Source organism: Typha angustifolia, chromosome 8, assembly GCF_048772165.1.
Source record: "Typha angustifolia cultivar Huaian chromosome 8, ASM4877216v1, whole genome shotgun sequence".
NCBI lineage: Eukaryota > Viridiplantae > Streptophyta > Magnoliopsida > Poales > Typhaceae > Typha > Typha angustifolia.
The window spans coordinates 6,170,977-6,191,100 of NC_133246.1; the positions used below are offsets into that span (position 1 = coordinate 6,170,977).

Genomic DNA, 20,124 nt, shown 5'->3' on the forward strand with positions numbered 1-20,124 from the left:
AACCTACATTGGTTAGATTTTTCTCGTCGTTTGTCGTGGCCCTACTTCTTCTAGGATCGACCCCTTCATCCCCTTCATCCTATTCTCTTCTCTAATCACAAGTATCCCTAATCCTATATCATCCCTCTTCCATCCCTTCCATCACATCAAGAACTCCCTTCAATCCAAATACCTAATCTAACTCTCTCATAGTCCGATTGTAACGATGGTATCAGAGCCACCGACTCTCAGACTATGACTAACACAAGGTCAATGGCAAAGCGCGGGATGACGGATGCCAACTCGGAACCATATCCAAGCGCTTCGGCAACCGTGGGCAGCAACAGTGATGCTAGCACTAGCGCCATGCTAAGTTTGCCTCTTTCCATGCCGCTCAATTCTAATGTTGCAGCGGTTATTCAACAAATGATGGACCAACAAAAAAGGATGATGGACCATCAATAGTGAATGCAAAAAGCCCTTGTGCAATCTCTACATGAGGAGATCCGTATAATATAGCGTGAAGAACTAACACCAAAGGAGCCAACCGCAAGTACACCAATGGCCAACCAAGCTCCAACGACGACAAGAATTTTTCTAGGGCAGATGGACGCATTATTGTCCAACCCTCCTAGGCTAAGGATACCATACTCGGTCCCACCGGGAGTCAACCATGGCGTGGATAGGGGAAGAAACGATAATCACCATGGTAGGGGCGAACCGAGAGCAACGTGGTTATATGATGATGAACATGTGGCTACTCGCGAGGAAGAGGAAAGGAGATGTGGTGGTCTGGAGATTCACATCCTTCATCCGCAAGAAGTGAGGATGGATCCTTTAATAGACAATGGATGCGATTATTGTAACAACCCAAGTAGGGTTAAAAAAAAAAACTAATGCTTGCTGGGCATGACGCGACCGGCCACGCTGTGGCACGGTGGGGGTGCCACGCACCTCCACCGAACCACTCTTCTCCATGCCGCGGCGACGCGTGGGGGTGGGACCTGGCCCACCGGTCACTCCGCCGCCGCGTGACCCACTCTTCCTCTCTCTAATAATCTCTCTCTCTCTTCCCCGTATATTCTCTCTCTCTCTCTCTCTTCCCCGCATATTCTCTCTCTCTCTCCCCCTCTAGTTCGCAAATAGTTATCGACCGTCGGATAGAGCCGTTGTTGGCCCTTCTGTCCGCTGGTGAGCCTCTCTCTCTCTCTCTCATTCTCTCTCATTCTCTCTCCTTCTCTCTTTCTCTTTCTCTCTCTCTCTCTCTCTCTCTCTTACTCTTCCTCTTTGTTAGTTGCCGTTAGAGACACCGGAGGTTTGAGCCGCCGGCGAGAGGCCGGCCGTTGAGTGGCCACCAACGGCAGTACCCTTCCCTACGGCCCAACCCTCTTCCCCGCTTTCTCCTTCTCCTTCTTCTTCTTCTTCTTCTTCTTCTTCTTCTTTTCTTCTTATTCTTCTCCTCCTCCTTCTTCCCTTCTTTCCTCTTAGACTGAACCCTGCAAGTGGTGCTGGGCTCAGCCTAGCACCCATGCGCAAGCCCAGCACTATGTATAGTATATATATATATATGCATATTATTGATTTCTAATTATATTTGATTATGTTATTAATTATTCAATTAGTTTAGTTAATTTAATGTATTTAATTTATATGAATTAAATATAATTATATCATAGTTAGTAAATAAATCTTATCATGTTTAGCAAAATACCTGCAATATAAATTACTATTTTAATCCTAGGTAGGTAATAGAAATTATTAGGGTTATGTACGTATATTCTTGCGTAATTATTTGTAGTAACTTAATTCTTATTTTCTTAATTATTAAAGAGAATAATAGGCAGATAATTATGTTTTAAATACACTATTAAATAATATAATTATGGTTAACAAATAACAAAACAAATATAGAAATGAAGAGTACATGATTACAACAAGAAATTATCTTTTAGCCGGGTTAATTTTAATTAATAGAAAGACTAACATTATTTGTTATAAATAATTTCAGATCCCGACCCCCCTATTCAAGACCTCGTGGACTTAGCTATCGAGGCTTAATCGTTGTCGTAGCAGCGTGAACGAGTGGTTGTTTGGTATTCGCAGTGGTAGTGAGTAGTCTTATCCCTTAGACGCCTTTGTACATGCATATTTTGACCTTCAGCATGATTATATGACTTTATATAGAGATGATTTTAGTCAAGCATATTTTATCATGCATTTGATTAGGCTGATCTGAGATATAAATATATTGATAATATATAGAGATGATTGGAGATGATTATACTGTTATGATTTTATACCAAGATGATCTCTAGCATGAGTATGCATGTGATAGACTAGCAGGAGTATGCATGTGTCCAATACATGGTTGGAGTCTGTATTACATTATTTTTCTCTTGGCTTCCTTACCACCTAAATTCCTGAGTTGTATGATCTGTTACAGTACTGAATATATGCATATGATCTATCATGTATAGAAAATCATGAAAACACTTGTGTATGTGATGTGATGGCTGGAACGGTATCTGGTCCGGATTGGTACTGGACATACTCTTAGTGTATGGCAGAGTATGGTGATGGCTAATAGTTGTACTCTTAGCGTATAACAGGGTACAACTATCATTGATATACCCTTAGCGTCTGGTAGGGTATAATTACTTTCTTCTAAGATACATTTAGCGTATGATAGGGTATGATTTATCTCCAAAGATACTCTTAGCGTATGACAAGGTATGCTCTGAGCTTGTGGCATAATGTATATCGAGTTTGGGGCCGAGTACCGTAGTCCAGCATGGTAGATGATATTCAGAGTTGAGATGGATGATTGTGATAGTGAGAGATATGTTGATTATATCTGCCTCTGACATGTATGATTTTCTAGTAGTTGGCATGCATCATGCATCATTATTGATATGATTAGAATCATTGTATCATAATTGTTATACATCATATGTTGTTATATTTAGTGATATTATATTGTAATTTCATCATGAGATATATTTTTGGTTAATGATATTATATTGTAATTTCATCATGAGAATTGATTTCATATATATATATATATATATATGTCATTGATGATACATATATATATGCTCATACATGGCATCATGTTGCTTTTTGATTCATATTATCCAGTACATAATTTACTCTTTGTTTGGCTTCACTGATTCGGGGTAAGGTCTATTCACTAAACCTTTAGCTCATGACTCTCTTTGTTTTCCCCTTTCCAAAAACCTAGGTGAACGAGTGGAGTAGGATACTCCCTTAGAGGTCTTGCTAGTGGGTGAAGAATAGAGTATGGTCAGTGTTATACGCTAAATAAGTTATCTTATCTGATGTATTAGTGGACATTCTCCAACGTGTGTCTGTATCTTTGTCATATGTTTTAACAGGTGACTTTGTACTTGTATAATTATGTATATACCATCGTTGTGTATATATAGTTATGAAAAGCTCTTGATGATGTGTTGTGGCCTGTGTGGGGCCCAAGTAGGGTTACATGTATGCTATTGATAGTTGGACTTGAGTTATTCTTAGTTTAGATGTTGTGGATAAAATTATAATATTGATACAGGTTTATTTGATTGTCAGTAACTAACCAAATGGTCAGGTGCCACGCATGTGCCATGTGGGCTCGTGCCATGCACGTGTTTAGGATTTGGGTGTTATAATTATGGCCTCCGCAGGTGATCCGCTCGGTTGAAATTTCTAAAGTGTAATGGAGGTAATTCTATTAATTAGATCTTTCGTGCCAAATAGTACTTTTCATGTTATGGCATGCCGGAAGAAGCTAATGTACCTATTGCGAGCTTTCATTTAGAAGATACGGCCTTATATTGATACCAATCAATGCATGCTCCTTAACTGTTCGACAATTGGATGGCATTCACTTTTGCATTAGCTCGACGACTTGGGATGGTTGGATATGAAGATTATGGTGCTACACTCTCTAAATTAACACAAAATACTACTATGGCAGCATATCAAGAAGATTTTGAGCATCTTAGTAATCGTTGCTTTCCAAGGTAGCCACAAGAAGCATTGAAGATTAATGGAGGATTTCGAAGTTGCCATCAGGATGGAACAGAAGTGTACTGCTTTAAAAGGAGTTATAAGGACGAATTGGGCATGGAAGGATAGCCGATATATGCCACGAATGGCGCCCATAACTAGCAGTTCCAGTTCCATGACAAAACCATCGACGCCCTCTTTTGGACAGTGGGGTACCTCGAGGCTGATGATCGAATTCAAAGGAGAAGGTATGTAACCCAAAGCCTGGTCCTTGTCCCAAGCACAGGTGGATTAAAAACAAGCCAGGGGCTTGTGTTTTTGGTACAATGAGCGCTACACTTTGGGGCATCGATGCCCCAAGGCTACAAGCAATGTCATGTTGATTGACGGCAATGACGAAGAGGCTGAGGGAGATGTCACAAAGGAGGTAGTCGGAGAGGAGCTTGAGGAGATAGTGGAGGAGGATATGCAAGCCGAGATCTCGATGCATGCAACTCCAGTACTAGTGCCCCAATGACCCTACAAGTGGATGGGCTCATCCAAAAGCAGTGTGTACACATCCTTATTGACACGAGAAGCACGCATAACTTTCTAGACAAGAGATTGGTACCGAGCATCGGACTCGAGGCTAAGCCTACTATCATATTTGATGTGACAATCAGCGATGGCATCACCTTAGAGCTAACAGTGTTTGTTGGGAGTGGTGATATGGGTGCAAGGACATAGCTTCACTTTGGACTTGTACCCGCTAGCACTTCAAGGAGCTGACATCATGCTAGGCACCTAGTGGCTATAGAGTCTCGGTCCCGTCACATTTGATTTTTCACAAATGAAACTCATTTTGGAGAGATGGATGTGTGGTACGACTCAAGGGAGTTCGCACGCAAATGAGCCCCTCCTTATCGCCGTTGGTTGGAGCTCCACGGATAGGCGAAGTTACCTACTTCTTTCAGCAGGCACCCATGGAGCCTGGGGTCATCTCTGACTTAGGTACTCGTTTTGATTCGAGATTGTATCGGGGGCCGAACCGGCCAATGTACGGCCCTACTACTTTCCACACATCTAGAAGAAAGAAATCTCGAGGCCGGTTGTGGAAATGTTGGAGCAGGGCATTATTCAAACAAGCCGAAGCTCCTATTCCTCTCTGATTCTATTAGTGAGAAAGAAGGACGGTAGCTGGCATATCTGCATAGATTATCGTGCACTGAACATAATAACCATCAAAGATAGATACCCCATACTAGTCATAGAAGAGTTGCTGGATGAGTTGACGGGAGCATCATACTTCAGCAATTTGGATCTTCGTGCAAGGTACCACTAGATCTGATTGCGTGCTGAGGACATCCACAAAACAGCGTTCCGACCTCATGACGGACATTATGAGTTTCGAGTGACACCATTTGGGTTGACGAATGCACCGGCGACCTTCTAAGGGTTGATAAATGATATATTTAGTCCACTCTTACGATGGTATATGTTAGTATTCTTTGATGATATTTTGGTGTATAACAAGACTTAAGAGGAGCACTTGGTTCATCTACAGTCTGTATTGGCACTCTTGAGGGATCACTCTCTCAAGGTGAAGTAGAGTAAATGGCTATAGGGTGAGCGACGAGTGGAATACTTGGGGCACATCATTTCAGCGAAGTGAGTCACGGCTGACCCAAGCAAGGTGGGATGCATGCTCAGTTGGACACAACCAAGGATGGTACAGGAGCTACGCGGTTTTCTTAGTTTAATAGGCTACTATCGCAGGTTTGTGGCCAACTATGGGAAGATTGCAACACCACTGACAACCTTAGTGAAGAAGGATGCCTTTGAATGGACTGATGTAGCTACAAAGGCATTCGAGAAGCTGAAGATAGCAATAGCGACCGCACCGGTATTGGCACTACCCGACTTCACTAAGCAATTCGTGATCGAGCGACGTGTCAAGAGCAAGCATAAGAGCTATATTGATGTAGACCGGGAGGCTCATTGCTTACCTTAGCAAAGCATTGACCGGGAGGTCATAGTAGCTATCCACCTACGAGCGAGAGATGCTCACTATCTTACATGCCGTGACGAGGTGGAAACCCTATTTGATCAAAAGGCGATTTGTGATCCGAATATATCAGAGGAGCTTACCTTATTTTATGGTGCAAAGGATTCACACGCCCGCGCAGCAGAGGTGGATCACCAAGTTATTGGGGTATGACTACGAACTGCAATACAAGAAAGGAATGGAGAACAAGGCAGCAGATGCACTATCCTGACAATCCGAACTGGCCGAACTAGCAACCCTGTTCATGCCTGTCTTTCTCTTCTTAGATGGCATATGAGCCACAGGTGCTACTGATCCATATATCTTGAGAATCTTACAGGAGAAGGAAGACGACCCCCACGAGTTATCTTAGAATTATGAGCCGAGACGGATTGATATTCGACCATGGGCGCATTTGGATACCTGCGGACGTAGGCCTACAACGAAGAGTGATGGAACATTTTCATTCCATCATTGAGGCAGGACATGAGGGACTCCTATGGACTCACAAGAGACTATTACAAAGTTGTACGGGGCCTAGAATATGACAGGAGCTAACGACATTCATATGCACTTGGAAGGTATGTCGACGGGCAAAGACCAACTCACTGAGGCCAGCCGAATTATTCCAGTCATTGCTTGTGCAAGAGAGGATTTGGGAGAACATCTATATGAATTTTATTGAGGGCTTACCTTCTGTGAGGGGGTACTCAGTCATATTTGTTGTGGTGGATAGGCTGAGCACATATTCGTGCACGACATTGCCAAGCTTCATGGCATGCCGCATCCGATTGTATCCGACCAAGATCGAGTCTTCATTTGTGACTTTCGTAGTAAATACTTCACACTCTAAGGAACTTAATTGAACCTCAGTTTAGCCTATCACCCATAAACAGATGGCCAAACTGAAGTGGTGAACCGGGGCATAGAGCAGTATCTGTGGTGCTTTGTGGGCGAGAGACCGAGAAGATGGCTCAACTACTTACCGTGGGCGAAGTGGTCCTATGATACTATGTTTCACAACACCACTGAGATGACACCATTCAAGACAGTGTATGGTAGACCACTACCTACCCTAAGGACGTACAACCTGAAGGCATCAATAGTGAGGACGGAGACAGAGATAGAGTTAGCAGATTGAGATGTGGTTCTATAGAGGTTATGGGAGCACATGATAGCGGTTGAGAACCGCATAAAACAAGTATATGATCACCGACATCAAGAGTTAGAGTTTGAGATTAGAGACCTTGTATTCATGCGAGCTCAGCCATACCAGCAAGTTACCCTACGTCCGGTACGCGATCCGAAGTTAGCATATCAGTATTTTGAACCGTTCTGCGTATTGAAGCGAGTGGGACCGGTAGTGTACAAACTGGAGTTGCCGGAGGGATCTCGGGTTCATCCCGTGTTACATATATCGCTACTACGAGCGAGAGTAGGGGTAGATTAGGCAATGAGCACACATATACCTGATCCAATGGAGGAGATCTAGGCATACGAGCCGGTGCGTGTGTTGGCGAGACGAAGGTGACGTCGGGGAGGTCGACTAGAGACTGAGATCTCAGTGGAATGGCTCGGACGGTATTTTGATAAGGTGATATGGGAGTCTAAGGAGGACATCATGGAACGCTTTTTGAATTTCTCACCTTAAAGTCAAGGTAACGGAAGCGTGATGGATGGATACAACTAAAGCTAGATCAAGTTGTATCGGAAGAAATAAATTTGCTTTGGAAAATAAGACTTTTTGCTGGGGGAGGGGTTCAAACGCTTGGAACTGCGTTCGAACGCACTATGTGAATGCCTGCACGCGTTCACAAAAACAGAGAACAGAATGTGTGCATTCGAACAGTCTCGGGCTCGTCCGAACACATCCGTTCGAATGCCTGCATGCATTCGCAAAGACAGAGAACGGGATTTTTGCATTCTAACTGCCTTGGACGCGTTCGAATGCACCGCAGCAAGAACATTTGGTTTTTAAGGCTTTTTTTTTGTTGTTTGGGTCCAAAGGGTAGCTTTTAAGTATTATGGAGTGCACCCTAGTTGAGTTATGTTATGAATCCATCTTCTTTCTCCCTATCTCTCTCTCTCTCTTCTTGTTCTTCTTCTTGCCCTAACTTCATATTGTCTCCTAGCTTACAGTGTTTAGATCCTTCTCCTTATCTATCGTGGCCCTACTTCTTCTAGAAGCGACCCCTTCTTCCCTTTCATCCAATTTTATTCTCTAATCGCAAATATCCCTAACCCTATATCATCCCTCTTTCATACCTCCCATCACATCAAGAACTCCCTTCAATCCAAATACGCAATCTTACTCTTTTATTAATCCGGTTTGTAACACAAACATATCTCATACCCTTGCCTAGGTATAAGTGTCAAACTTCAGAGACCAACCGAAGTTCTCAACATCCATAAGAATGTTGAGCAACTAATAATCAAACGAAAGGTCCACAGAATATATCCAAATAAGGACAGGAGTTATCTCCTTCCTCAAATGTTGGAAGCTTGGTTATCACATAATGAGGTTTAGCATATGACCCTAGAAAGTTCAAGGACCACTAATAAGCACATGGACCATGTCATCCTCATCAAGGAACTTGAACGTGAAGAACCCAGTCATCATATCTATGATGCAGACTACCAATGGAACCCACTTTTTCTTGATCTCCAAGGGAAAGACCTAAAAACTTACAATGAGATTTAAACCTCTATTCTTCTTGCTTCGGAGCTATTGTGACGGATCCTATGGACACCCCTCTACCTATTGCAGCAAGGAGCCATATGAAAGTGATGAGACACCTTGGTTGTATGAGCAATGAGAGGCATGGCATCCTTAGAGGGACCTGATGGCCAGGGAGTGGGGGATCTAGGACAAAAGGATCACACAAAAGTAGGCAAGAGGGACCAACGGAGGAAGTGCTCGTCACTTTAGAAAGTTGTATTATGTATAGTTTAACTCTAGAGGCTTGAATCAATAAGACTTCATTTAATTTATATACTAACGTATTATCTACTATGTATAGTTTTAAACTATTGGATCTCATATATTATCTTAATCTATCTCATAAGATTCCCTCTACTTAAAGCTCGATTGAGCCTTATTCAATTCAAGCTTAAATCAAGTTTGAGTCAACACTCGATTTAGGCTTGAAATAATTGAACCTTATATAAATCGCCTTGTTTAAGGCTTGAGCTCAGCTTGAGCTTTAATTGTAATGGACTTGAATTTCACCAAGTGAGGTTGAACATCATATAGTGGCTTCAAATTAATTTTGAGCTGAACTTGAAGATCCTTGAATCGCTAAGGTAGCAATTATCACTAGAAAACAATGAATATGAAGATGGCTACCGAGCCAAGTATATGACCTAATTTTTAATAGCAAACATCAATAGCAAACATCAACTTCAATTCCCTAAGCAGAAAACATGAATTTGTTTAAAGGTAGTAGTTAAACTTTGTAGTTTGATATATAGACTAATTTGACTACAATGACATTGATTCTCCACCAACCATTTTGATCAAAAAACCTCCCTTATATTTATTTAGAAAGACCATCTTCTTCTTCTCTCTATTCTCTAATCATGACTTCTGCAGCCTTCTTCCTAATGCTACCCACCGAAATCTCTGGATTATATTAATAAGTAGCTTATTAGGTTTTGTAAGATTCTCCTAAATGATTAGACAAAACATACTATAGTTCAGGTTACAGCTACCATATATACAATTAATAAGTATAATATCTTATTAATTTGCAAATCAATAAGGTAGCAGAATAACTTCAGTTAAATTCTGTGCTGCTACCAGTATTAGGTTGGACTAAGGTTTTGAGAAGAAGCAAATAGATGCATGCAAGCTCAAATCTAGTTTTTAATGTCATTCTACTATTGAGTGGTAGCTTAGATTTCACTTATAATGTTTTATATCAAGGAAAAATATATATGGGAAGCCGCATAAATAGCTCAAAGTATAGGCTTTTTTATGTTTCCAATGGGAATACAAACTTTTTGTTAAAACTTGAATGCATCTCAAGAACTATGGAGTAAAGTAAATCCCAAGATTGAGAAAGAAACTATGCATCTTCATCTTGGAAATGAGAGTTTTGTGAACTGTTTTCGATAGCTAGAAAGGTGTTAAAATTTCACAAAGACTTTTAACATAAATTTATGATCTAGCCCTTCTGGTTGTGGAACAAACATAAGCTTATTATTAGTTTATTAATACTTACTCCTCTCTTCGTTTCTCTCGTCTTCCATTTAAGAGTATTTTGAGTATTTTGATCATTCATCTGCTACATAGAGTATTTTGATCATTTGTTAAAATATATTTAAAATTTATTACACACTGAGTTTTAGGTTAAACTAAAAAATCCACTAGTCATAGTGTAATTTTCTTAAAAAACTTTGGAAAACTAGCTAATTATAGCTCTTTTCTTCCGAACCCTCTGCTCCTCTCTCTCCCTCTCTGTCTGCCCAGCAACTCGCGGCCTTGTATTAATTCCTCATCGGCAGTGCTCTTCCCCTCTTACACAGCCAAATCTGCAATCAAATTAACCCTCTTGTTCACACATGGCCATTATAAGTTTTCCTTCTCCCATTGAATATCGTTAGAAACAAATCTATGAAACCAATTTTCCTTCTACCATCTCCTATTTACGGGCTCAACCGCTATGATATATTTGAGTAGTGGCGTTGGAGGATTGGGTTTATTAGGTTGATACGAGGGGAAGATAGATGGGTTTGTGAGAGATAAATTCACATTAGTTACTCCAGGATTAACTTCAAATGCCAAACATCATACCTGAATTAATTCTAAAGAAATATATTAAGTAATCACCTGACTGACCATTCAAATTCTCCAAGTTTTTTTTTCTGATACAATAGATTTTAAATGCAGAGCATCCAAACATGCTGTGACAACCTACTACACAGAGTTATACCAATCTATTTTCAGGAAGAAGAAGAAGAATAAAAGGAAAAAAAGCTTCAACCTGACGCATGTCAACTATTATGCCAAACAGGGGAACAGGTGAAGCTTAGGGTTCATATGTTAGTTGTTATCATAAATTTTCTCCATATAGATGAGGGGTCACAAACGTTGTAGTGTGTGCTCTAAGCTTTGGTGATCACTTGGCCAAACAAATGAAGGATTCGTCCTCTTGATTGACGCTCTGTCTTCTCTCCCTTTCTCTAACCCTCCTACTCTACTATTCCTTCTATTATTTTGTCCTTGTTCATGCATGACCTACGCCTAACTCCCTCACCATGTGCTCCCCTTATTAAACTATTATCCACCAAAAGCGACTCCTTGCCAAATCTCTCTCCCTCTCCCTCCCTCTAGATAGCTTTTGTCTCTGTTCACCAACTTCCATATATTTCTTACAAGTGGACGGAGAAGTATCTCTAAACTTCTCTATCCTTCTCATTTCCCTCGTAGTAGACTTCATGTCATCTTCTTGATCACTAGCTCTAAACAAACAAACAACTGTCCCGCTGACTTCCTCCCTTCGATCTCATGGGTAACACTGCATCATGCACACCCTGCGCCGTCTACCCGAGACCAGCTAAAGTCATCGGCAATGACGGTTTAATCGAAGAGTACGCGCACACAGTGCGAGTGGCAGAGCTCATGTTCGACAACCCTGGGCAGTTCGTCTGTGATTCCGACCATCTGAACGTCGGTTGTCGCATTCCGGGGCTCGCGGCCGACGACGAGCTCGAGCAGCACCATGTCTACTTCCTCCTGCCAATGGACATGCTCTACTCGGTGCTCACTGAGGAGGAGATGTCAACTCTCTCATGCAGGGCTTCTGGAGCAGTGCGGAAATCAGGGTCCAAGAAGAACAACATTGTGAAGACGATTCCAACCCTAGGTGACTTCTGCTTGTTTCCTCCGGAAACCAAGCAAGTGGAAGAGCCCAATAGTAGTGTAAGCCTCAGTGTGCGGATGTCGAGGCAACGGTCGTGGATCCCGGCGTTGGACACCATTGAAGAGGTTCCATGATGAAGGTTGCACTGTACGTACTTAGCAAGCTGGCCACTAATGGAGCTAGTAGTTCTCAGTATATATTTTTCTTTTGTTCTTTGTTTGTGCAGTGACAAACTTATTTCCAAATTCGGATCCATTATTTGGCGATGATCATCTTAGCATGTGTGGTTTATTACGGTACTGTTTGATATGTTCTATGTATTATCACTAAGAATTAAGCTGCAACTTAGTGGAGAGCTTTCAATTTTTTGTTCTCATAGTCAATATTTAGCACCATCTGAATTTTAAAACCATGGGAAATTTGTATATAATATGCTTTGTGTCTTAACAAAATTATAGTTCTATTCTATATTTTCACCGTTTATAAATTGAGCTCTATAATTTAGTAAATATATATAGAAAATATCATATTGTTAAATTTGTTAGTTAAACTTAACTAAACCTTTAGATTAAATTAACTATACTAAAAAAATTACAAAAATATCATCAATCAAGTCATACATAAGTATTTTAGCTAGTTTTAAAAATAAGGGTATTTTAGTTATTTTAAAAATAAAATATTTTTACTTAATAATATTTTCACGGTGTTAGTTCAAATCTAATTAAGATGTTTGCTAAGCATGTTCTCTAAATTATAGGACTCAATTTTTATAAATAATAAAAATATAATATGTAAACTATAATTTTATTTAAAGAAAAAATAAGGTGTTATATGTAAACTTCTCTAAAACTAACTAACCAAAAGGCAACTAACACAGAGGAATCAATGGGATTCGAACATTCGAACATGTATCAATGATATATATCATAACTTTAATTATACTAAAGGCTTGAAATATGTTATAACTGGACCCGTACTTGCCTCAAAAACTGCCATGGACGATTCCTTTTCAGAGAACCTACCATTACCTACCTTTATATTATCGATTACTACAGTTTAACACAACCATAGTACATGACAAACCATCTAATATTATACGTAAGATGAATCTGAAGAACATCAAAAGAGAATACTGTGACAGAATATTAAACACAATGGTGTTCATTTGTCTCGTCCTCGTCGAAGATAAAACTAACCAACCTCACATAAACATAGTAACAAAGTGTCATCTTAGGCGATTGAGGCTGAAATTGCCCTAGGTGTACCCTTCTGTATATGTAGATATCTACTGTATGAAGTATAAAAGGGGAAAGCATTAGCAGAAGAGCATGTTCTGCATCAGAAGTCAGAACTCAAGAATCAATTCTTTCACTATATTTGATATGAATTAAATCAGATCGAATAATATCAAGAGGACATTGGACTTGATGGATCAGTATAGTTATTTTAATTATTATGTTTGTATAGTTTAGTTAAGTCTTATTATGTTAGAATTTTATGTAATTAGTTAAATTTATCTATGTGCAATCTCGAAAAAATATTTAAAAGATATTTATCTGACATTTAAATTTTATGAAACTAATTAGATAGATCGAAAGCCTCTTAGTCTACAACTTTGGTGTTTAAAATTTCTCCAAATTCAGACTCTATCTATGGTGGACTATTTATGTTTAATATTTATAAGATAGGGTCTTATAGTTTATATCTTAGGTATGCATGAATAAAAAATTAATTGATTTTTGACTTTACATCCTAGTATCTCCCCTTTTAACTTAACCGCAAATCTCTTATCAGAACGATATCATCTTGTTTCTATTCTCCCTTGTCTGTCTATCCCTCTAGTCCGATAGAGCAACCTACTTCTCTCTTTTCTACTCCTTTAAATTATCAATCTACCTAACCACCACCATCATCATTTATCATTGATGCCATCTCTATTATCAATCTATTAGCTGATCCACACCTACCACCAATACCACTAACAGCTTACTAACCAGATTAGACCTAGATTTAGTCCATATCTGATAATGATCCAAATATAAAAGTTGAAGATTCATAATTTTTCGCCTTCCAAAGTATTTGACAAATATTCTTCCTTAACTATATAGAATAGCTCGCGATTCGAACAGACCCCAAGTTATTATAAGCATTCTACCTTCTTAATTAGAACCTGTATCAAAGTTCACAACATGGGGCAGAGTGCAGCCCTACTCTCTGTTTCAGTACATCATTTCAAAGAGTTTTACATTATACAGAATCCATAATCCTCAAGCATTTCAAGCAAGTGCCCATCATCCAGAGGTTTCATTTCTGTAAATTGGCATGAATTTGAAAGCCACGACAAGTTATTTATTTATAAATCAACTAGGAAAAGAATAGTTTGTCATCTAACTGTAACAACATGAAATATTGCTCAACGACGAGTTTTGATTGCATGACCATTACATAAACAGTAAGACAAACAAAAATAGTGCTAAATGAATGACTACAACTGCATTTGCATCAATCTTTTTCACAGCACTTAGAATGCTTCGCAGACATGAAGCAGAGTTGCTTAGATTAGGAACTCGAAACTTCAGCCAGAGATTTGCCCCAGTTATCTGTTCTTCATGTGATTCAAGCGAAAGATGCAAGAACTGATATCCATGCAAATATGCAAGAGCAAGAGAAAAAATTCCAAAGTAAATAAAAGGACTTTTGTTTCTGTCAACTGTTCGATTAGATTAGTATAAGATAAGCAATTTAGGCAGTAGTTCCTCAATTTGTGTAGCAGCTGCTTGTGATTTTGGCAAAAGAACGTCACTAATTCTTGAACTTCCAACCAACGTAACAAGATGTGAAGTGTAAACTCTCATATTCAAAATTGGGTTAGAGTTAGTATGGAAACCTGGCGTGAATTTCAGAATCATAATTACAAAAACATACTGTGAAATGTTCAGGGACAAGCTGGTACAAAAATACAGAAATGATACATTAATCTTTATGCTACAAATATGAACTATTTAAACGTTTATATGCATAATGGTAAATCTGATCACTTCAACATTTGAGTGCGGATTAGCATATGAAAACACCCTCTCTATGTCAGTAGTCTTGCAAAACTGAAAAGCTAAGGAAATAAATGGAGAAAATGAACAGTTAATAGAACTTTGAAAGAGCTGAATGGAATTGTTATATCAAACATACCTCAAGAGAGAGGAGAAAGCAAATAAACAGCCAAAAGAGTTGTAAAGCATGGATCTTACATCAAAAGAATTACCTGCTTTGCCGTATCATGTTACATCTATCCAATAAGTAAAGAGTAGGTATATCTAAATGGTGCCACTATATTCATGCAAGACATATAAACAACGAAAGATGATAATATTGATGATATGTGCTACCTTCAGAAAGGTAAAGATCATTAGCAGATTAAACTGGCAAGCCAAGAAATCAAATTTTGCAGCTATACTCCTGTATTATAATAATAATTATTTATCCTAGTGAACAAGGATTTCAATAATGAAATGGTTAGACAGATGAGTGCATCCTCAACAGGCACTGGATAGAGTATATCCATGATTGAAAACCTTGCCACCAGGGCCCCTAAGGCGTCTTTAACTAACTGTCAGACTGATTACATCGCTTCACAAACTATCTGTCCTTGTGAAGATTTTCTTCAGCATCATGAACTGTTGCCAGAGACAAAAGACTTCTTCAGCATGTTAACAACAAGGAATTATAATTATTTACTGCAAATGTCAACTAACTCTCTATTAAAAAGAGAAATTAAAAGGTATATGAATCCTTCAAAGAAAACTAGAGAGGATTAAGAAATAAAAATCACAAGTTGACCTACGGCATGAAGCTTCTGATAACGAAATGTCTATAGACAGCAAGATACATGCAACCTTACCCTGTCTAGATAAACTAAGACCCTAAATTGAAGCTGTGCCACAGCCCCCATAACACAAGCTTACTCTGAAAAACTAAGTGACACCATCAATACATAAATCACAATTTGACCTACCAAAAGAGGCTTCCTATAACAAAACATCTGGATGGCAAGATACATGCAACCTTACCCTGTCTTGATAAACTAAGTCCCCATCTTGAAGCTGTGCCACCCTAACACAAGTTTGACCTGTCAAACTTAGTGACACCACCATTGCATAAACTAGCTTTCCTTGCAAGGTATATCTTTCAGGATCTTCTGCTGCTATCAAAGACGAAGACTTCATCATGTTAACCACATGGAACTATAATTATTTACAATGAAAGCCAGCTAACTCATTCTGAATTAACTACAAAAGTATTAAAAAAATCAAAAGTTCTGTTACATTCAAGGGAAAACATCAAAGCATAAATACTAACTAAAGAAAATGAAAAAGTCCACACAAGTCTATATAAACCAACTGAAGGAAATGAAGCAACTTGGATTTAATCCATTATCAATTTTAATATCTCAAATTAGAAATCATAACCCATGGAGGACATTTTGCTATAGAAATCTCCTCTCATATAGCAATACTAACTTTCCCATACAACGGAGAACAATAATCCCACCTTCACTAGAAAAGCTACAGCAAAATTTTCACCCCAAAACGGAGAACAGAACCTATAGGCTGCCTCTGTGCAGGGCATTATATAACAAAGTCAAAGATATAATATTGGTCTTACTTAAATTTTCATCTACTTGCTCAAAGTGTTATCACTCCTCCATCCTTCTTGGCCACAATCACCGACGTCGCTATGCCGAGAAACATCCCATGCTCGACAACCCCGGTGAGCCTCAGAATCGCATCGCTTATAGAATTCAAATCACCACTAATCCCCTTCTCAAAGTATAAATCTATAATGTAGTTAGAATTATCCGTGACAAATGGCTTCTCCAACACCTCCTGGGTTCTCAGCTTAGCAACAAACCCAGTCTCCTTTTCAAATATCTTCTTTAACTGCCCAAGCGTGTATTTCCAACAAAAGGGCACGACCTCCACCGGCACAGCGAGCCCGCTGCCCCCAAGACAAGTCACCAATTTTGACTCGTCAACGATTACGACAAACTTTTTACTCGCCCCTTCTATCATCTTCTCGCGCAGGAGCGACCCACCTCGGCCCTTCACGAGATTCAACGCGGTGTCGACCTCATCGGCGCCGTCGATGGAGATATCGACGACCGGGTGGGTGCCGAGGTCGGACAGGGGGATACCGACCTTAGTGGCGTGTGCTTCCGTCTTCAACGAGGTGGGTATGCCGACCACGTCGGTGAGAATACCCCGGCGGATGAGATCGCCGAGGCGGTCGAGGGCGTGGGCGGCGGTGGAGCCGGTGCCGAGTCCGACCACCATGCCGGATTCGACGAGGTCGACGGCGCGGTGGGCGGCGATGCGTTTGAGGTCGTCCTGGGTGAGCTCGGCGTGGGGAGAAGCCATAGGAGGCTTCTGGGAGTAGTGGAGGTGGGGGAAGGGTATGGGTGCATCTAGGGCTTGGGGGCAAACGGCGCCGCTCATGGTGTGGGATGAGGACAAGATTGGATATTAGAAGGGAATTCTAGGTGGAAAGGGGTGGATTTGGGAACTGGGTTCTCGAGGAAAGAGAACCTTATTTGAGTTTTTGTGGTGGCGGGGGAAAGAAGAATGTGGTCCTCTCGGGTTAGGGTTTCGGGCCTTTAGGGTTAGGGTTAGGGTTAGGGTTCGGGCTAGGATTCCATTAGATTTCCGCGGAGGGAAAGCGAGAAAAAGGAGAGGTGCGAGGAAGAGGACGAGATGGCGCTAATATAGAGGAAACGATAAGGTGTGATTGGTTATTTGGATAGAACAGAGAGGATTCTCTGCAAGCCACTGAATATTAGACACGTCACCACGTCCCTTCTTGGTGGATATCACTTTATGCACTTTTTTTGCATAACGTCTTTTATGCGGAAACTTTTATCACCTTTGGACGAGGATTTAGATACAAATCAGTAGAAACGTGAATTCAAGCAAACAGTTGCAACCTGATACAAGAAAAAATAATAATAATAAGTACTAAAATAAAGCCCCCGCACTTAGCTAAATATAAACATAATAACTATGAAACAAAGTTACAAGTACTCAAAAAGCAAATAAATAAGAAAATATAGAAATTGGGTCATATTTTCAGAGAGAGACTGTCTTCTCTCATGCTAATAGTTTAATATTTATAATCAACTACTTTATAACGCTATGATCTCTTTCTAAGGCTAGGGGTGTAAATGAGCTGAGCCGCTTGAAATTAATTTCGAGTCTCTTTATTGGACTCAGGGCCTGAGCCAAGCCTAATCGAGCTTGTGTCGAGCCCCGAGCCGAGCCCAAACTTGAAATAAGCCTATTATCAAGCCAAGCTGGACCAAGCCAATTCAAGCCCAAGCCGAGCCACAATTTATTTTAAGAATAAAAAATTTTGAAATTAAATAACAATTTTAATCTGCTGGTCGATGGAGGAGGATGACGCGGCAGCTGCTTAGAAAAGGAGGGCGAGGCGGAGCTTAGAGGACGGGTGCCAATTACTGAAGAAGTAGGAGGTGGTGGCAGCTCGAAGAGACGAGCACGGGTGCCAAAGTTTTGAACTGCCGACTGCCGAAGAAGGAGGAGGCGATAGCTTGGCGTCTTCGCAAAGGAGGAGGCGAAACAGGCGGCGACAGCTTAAGGAGACGCAGGTACCGATTACAGAAGGAGTAGGAGGCGGCGACAGCTTAAGGAGACGAGCACGAGTGCCGAAGTTCCAAACTGTCGACTGTCAAATGAGAAGGAGGAGGAGGAGGTGGTGGTGGTAGCTTAGCGTCTTCATGGAGGAGGAAGAAGCGGCGGCGGCAACTTGAGGAGACGAGCATGGGTGTCGATTGCCGAAGGAGTAGAAGGCGGGGAGGGGATATGGGGTGGGAATATGGGATTGGGATATTAGATTCGGGGATTAAGGTTTCATGAATCATGACTTATGGGTTTTATTCCGAGCCTATTGAGTCGAGCTTAAGCGAGTTGGTTCTAGCTCAGGCTCGGCTCGATATTAATTTCGAGCCTCTTTCAGCGGCTCGGGCTCGACTCAACTCTGACTGAGCCGAGCTAGACTCGAGCTTTAGCCGAGCCGAGCTCGAGCCGCACGTCGAGCTTTGGCACACCTATCTAAGGCTTTACTCGCTCGTCTATGTGGAGACAAATTTAATAAGAAGCCAACAAATTTCTTAAGATATTTAAGAATCTTTAATTTTCTTAAGAAACAGTGTGGAAATAGGGCGACGGCTCTAAAAACAAACTTATCTCTCAGTCATTAAAGGTAGCACGAGAGATAAATGCAACAGTGGTAGACTTGGACAAAAGATAGGAAAAAGAGAGTCAGTGTATTATAGCTCAACTATGATCATATGTGACTCAACACCAAAGCCTGCAATATCGAACCTAAAGAAAACAAAATAATTAAGATGATCGAAGCTGAGGCGAAGCCATGAATGAGAGAGCCAAGAGGCCAACTAATCCAAGCGGCACAACCGACCAATGAAGGCCAAGCACCTCAATTGACACAATATTCCAGTAATTATAGGGACCCAAGCACATAACATGATAAAGACGATTAGGGACCTAAACACGTAATGCGATAAAAGACAATTTGGGACCAAAGCACATGATATTCATATAGTCTCAACAGAGTCCCAGGACTCACGGTCATTATTGCCGTATTGCACTTGTGTTCTTAATAGGATCGGTTTTATTGAATTTTTTTAGCCACAAAATTCTGGGAGCTTACTGTTTGCACAAAATGGAAAGGATATGTGGGTTATTATTCAAGAATTGCAATTGCCATGACAAAAAAAATACTATTTCCTGAATAGAAATATGATTCCTTTTCTTCTGAGAAAAAGTGGACCGACATATTTAAATTTAAAATCTGCAAAAAAAAAATGGAAACCATATCGAATGGATATAATCTAACCCACTTCCAAACCCCCAGCTGCCACCCATTTGAAAACCAATGGATATTTGAAAAAACTGGTTTAAAAAAAAACATTTAAAAAGGATGAGCTCTCACGAAACCTTCTATGCGTCCGTGTGCATGAAGTAATCGCCAATCTGGATACGACGGTGGGAGGGAAATTGGGTGGAAAATGACAGAAGCGTGTATGCATAGCATAGCCAAGTCTCCGCATATTCCAAAATAAAGGGCGTAGGATTTGGTTCCTTGTCGTGTGGCCAAGATATGAGATAAGATTTTTGACCAAAACTCGCACCGCACAAAGAGTGGTCCAAATTGAGC

The 20,124-nt window shown here is 40.4% G+C and overlaps 2 protein-coding genes across 2 annotated transcripts; one reads left to right on the forward strand and one right to left on the reverse strand.

Moving 5' to 3' along the window:
- Positions 1–11,341: 11,341 nt before the first annotated feature.
- Positions 11,342–12,250, forward strand: LOC140765800 (uncharacterized). Its single transcript, XM_073105035.1, has one exon. The coding sequence runs from the start codon at positions 11,526–11,528 to the stop codon at positions 12,012–12,014; it is 489 nt and encodes a 162-aa protein (XP_072961136.1). The 5' UTR covers positions 11,342–11,525; the 3' UTR covers positions 12,015–12,250.
- Positions 12,251–16,266: 4,016 nt separating this feature from the next.
- LOC140765834 (probable ribose-5-phosphate isomerase 1) lies at positions 16,267–17,605 on the reverse strand. The gene has a single exon (XM_073105090.1). The coding sequence runs from the start codon at positions 17,367–17,369 to the stop codon at positions 16,560–16,562; it is 810 nt and encodes a 269-aa protein (XP_072961191.1). The 5' UTR covers positions 17,370–17,605; the 3' UTR covers positions 16,267–16,559.
- Between the last annotated feature and the right edge of the window lie 2,519 nt (positions 17,606–20,124).

Bases quoted from the DNA above. Each gene is read 5' to 3' on its own strand.
- LOC140765834 (XM_073105090.1), bottom strand. From the start codon at position 17,369: ATGAGCGGCGCCGTTTGCCCCCAAGCCCTAGATGCACCCATACCCTTC.
- LOC140765800 (XM_073105035.1), top strand. From the start codon at position 11,526: ATGGGTAACACTGCATCATGCACACCCTGCGCCGTCTACCCGAGACCA.